The 2,503-nt window shown below is 49.0% G+C and overlaps 1 protein-coding gene across 1 annotated transcript; it reads left to right on the forward strand.

The window, feature by feature from the left end:
- The first annotated feature begins 1,208 nt into the window (after positions 1–1,208).
- On the forward strand, positions 1,209–1,993 carry LOC104828192 (uncharacterized protein K02A2.6-like). The gene has a single exon (XM_010561696.1). The coding sequence runs from the start codon at positions 1,209–1,211 to the stop codon at positions 1,983–1,985; it is 777 nt and encodes a 258-aa protein (XP_010559998.1). The 3' UTR covers positions 1,986–1,993.
- The last annotated feature ends 510 nt before the right edge of the window (positions 1,994–2,503 follow it).

Raw genomic sequence — 2,503 nt, forward strand, 5'->3', positions numbered from 1 at the left:
GAATGCATATTCCAAATTACAGTCAAATTGTAAGTCCTCTCTACCAAGTTACCCGGAAGAAGAACGATTTTAAATGGGGGCCTGAGCAACGACAAGCCTTTGAACAAATTAAGCAGGAGATTGTTCATGCAGTAGCTCTTGGGCCAGTCTGGGCAGGACAAGATGTTAAAAAAGTGCTCTACACTGCAGCTGGGGAGAATGGCCCTACCTGAAGCCTTTGGCAGAAAGCCCCTGGAGAGACCCGAGGCCGACCCCTGGGGTTTTGGAGTCAGGGATATCGAGGATCTGAGGCTCGCTATACCCCAACTGAAAAAGAGATATTGGCAGCATATGAAGGAGTTCGAGCCACCTCAGAAGCGGTTGGTACTGAAACACAGCTCCTCTTAGCACTCCGACTGCCAGTGCTGGGCTGGATGTTCAAAGGGAGGGTCTCCTCCACACATCATGCAACTGATGCCACGTGGAGTAAGTGGGCTGCACTGATCACACAACGAGCTCGCATAGGAAACCCCAGTCGCCCAGGAATTGTGGAAGTGATCATGGACTGGCCAGAAGGCAAAGATTTTGGAATGTCGCCAGAGGAGGAGGTGACACGGGCTGAAGAGGCCCCGCTGTATAATAAACTGCCAGAAAATGAGAGGCAATATGCCCTGTTCACTGATGGGTCCTGTCGCATTGTGGGAAAACATCGGAGGTGGAAGGCTGCTGTATGGAGTCCTACACGACTAGTCGCAGAAACTGCTGAAGGAGAAGGTGAATCGAGTCAGTTTGCAGAGGTGAAAGCCATCCAGCTAGCATTAGATATTGCTGAAAGAGAAAAGTGGCCAGTGCTCTATCTCTATACTGACTCATGGATGGTGGCAAATGCCCTATGGGGGTGGCTACAGCAATGGAAGAAGGGCAACTGGCAACGCAGAGGTAAACCCATTTGGGCTGCCGCACTGTGGCAAGATATCGCTGTTCAGATAGAGAAGCTAGTGGTAAAAGTACGTCACGTAGATGCTCATGTACCCAAGAGTCGGGCCACTGAAGAACATCAAAACAATCAGCAGGCAGATCAGGCCGCCAAGATTGAAGTGTCTCAGGTGGACCTGGACTGGCAACATAGGGGTGAGCTATTTATGGCTCAGTGGGCCCACGATACCTCAGGCCTTCAGCGGAGAGATGCAACATATAGATGGGCTTGAGATCGAGGGGTGGACTTGACCATGGATACTATCGCACAGGTCATCCACGAATGTGAAACATGTGCTGCAATTAAGCAAGCCAAGCGGCTAAAACCCCTGTCGTATGGAAGGCGATGGCTGAAATATAAACAGTGGGAGGCCTGGCAGATTGACTATATCACACTCCCACGAACCCGCCAAGGCAAGTGCCATGTGCTTACAATGGTGGAAGCAACCACTGGATGGCTGGAAACATACCCTGTGTCCCATGCCACTGCCCAGAACACTATCCTGGGCCTTGAAGAGAAAATTTTATGGCAACACGGCACCCCAGAAAGAATCGAGTCGGACAACGGGACTCACTTCCGAAACAACCTCATAGATACCTGGGCCAAAGAACATGGCACTGAGTGGGTATATCACATCCCTTATCATGCACCGGCCTCCGGAAAAATTGAACGATACAATGGACTGCTGAAAACTACATTGAGAGCGATGGGGGGTGGGACTTTCAAACATTGGGATACACATTTAACAAAAGCCACCTGGTTAGTTAATACTAGAGGATCTGCCAATTGGGCTGGCCCTGCCCAACCAAGACTTCCACATACTGTAGAAGGGGATAAAGTCCCTGTAGTGCGCATGAGGAGTATGTTAGGAAAGACAGTCTGGGTTAGTCCTCCCTCAAGCAGAGGCAAACCCATCCAAGGGGTTGTTTTTGCTCAGGGACCTGGGTACACCTGGTGGGTGATGCAGAAGGATGGGGAAGTTCGATGTGTACCTCAGGGAGATTTGATTTTGGGAGAGAATAGCCAGTGAATTGGGCTGTATGATACCTAACTGCTAAATACCCTGCCAATGCATGTCATTGTATCTATAGTGTCTATATGCCATATCAAGGGTATTACTGTAAGAATTACCCAAATGACTGCGGGATGGACTTTGAAACTGAGCCAAGTGCAACAGTGATGGAACTTGAACTGACACCCAGCAATTTCCTCAAGATCAACATCTTCGACCTGCAGACTAAGGGCGTGAGTTGCACCAAATGTACTAGCCACAAGTTCCAGAGGCAGCATACAACAACCCACCATCTCACACCATCTCTCTTATCCTGAAGAACTGTTACAACAGATGGAGCCCCAAAGTCATGGACTAAATAAAATTGATGGACACGTTAGAGGGATAGCCCATAGGCTAAAGGAATACCATTTGTGTGTGTGTGTGTGCAGGGGGGGAGGGGGTCCATATACTTATATATAAGACAAGGAAAGTGGTAGTGGTTGATTGGAAAATGTAAGATCTGGGCATGATGTAGATGGTATAGAATAAGGGGT

This window comes from Haliaeetus leucocephalus, unplaced genomic scaffold (assembly GCF_000737465.1).
Source record: "Haliaeetus leucocephalus isolate CR32 unplaced genomic scaffold, Haliaeetus_leucocephalus-4.0 Scaffold150, whole genome shotgun sequence".
Lineage (NCBI taxonomy): Eukaryota > Metazoa > Chordata > Aves > Accipitriformes > Accipitridae > Haliaeetus > Haliaeetus leucocephalus.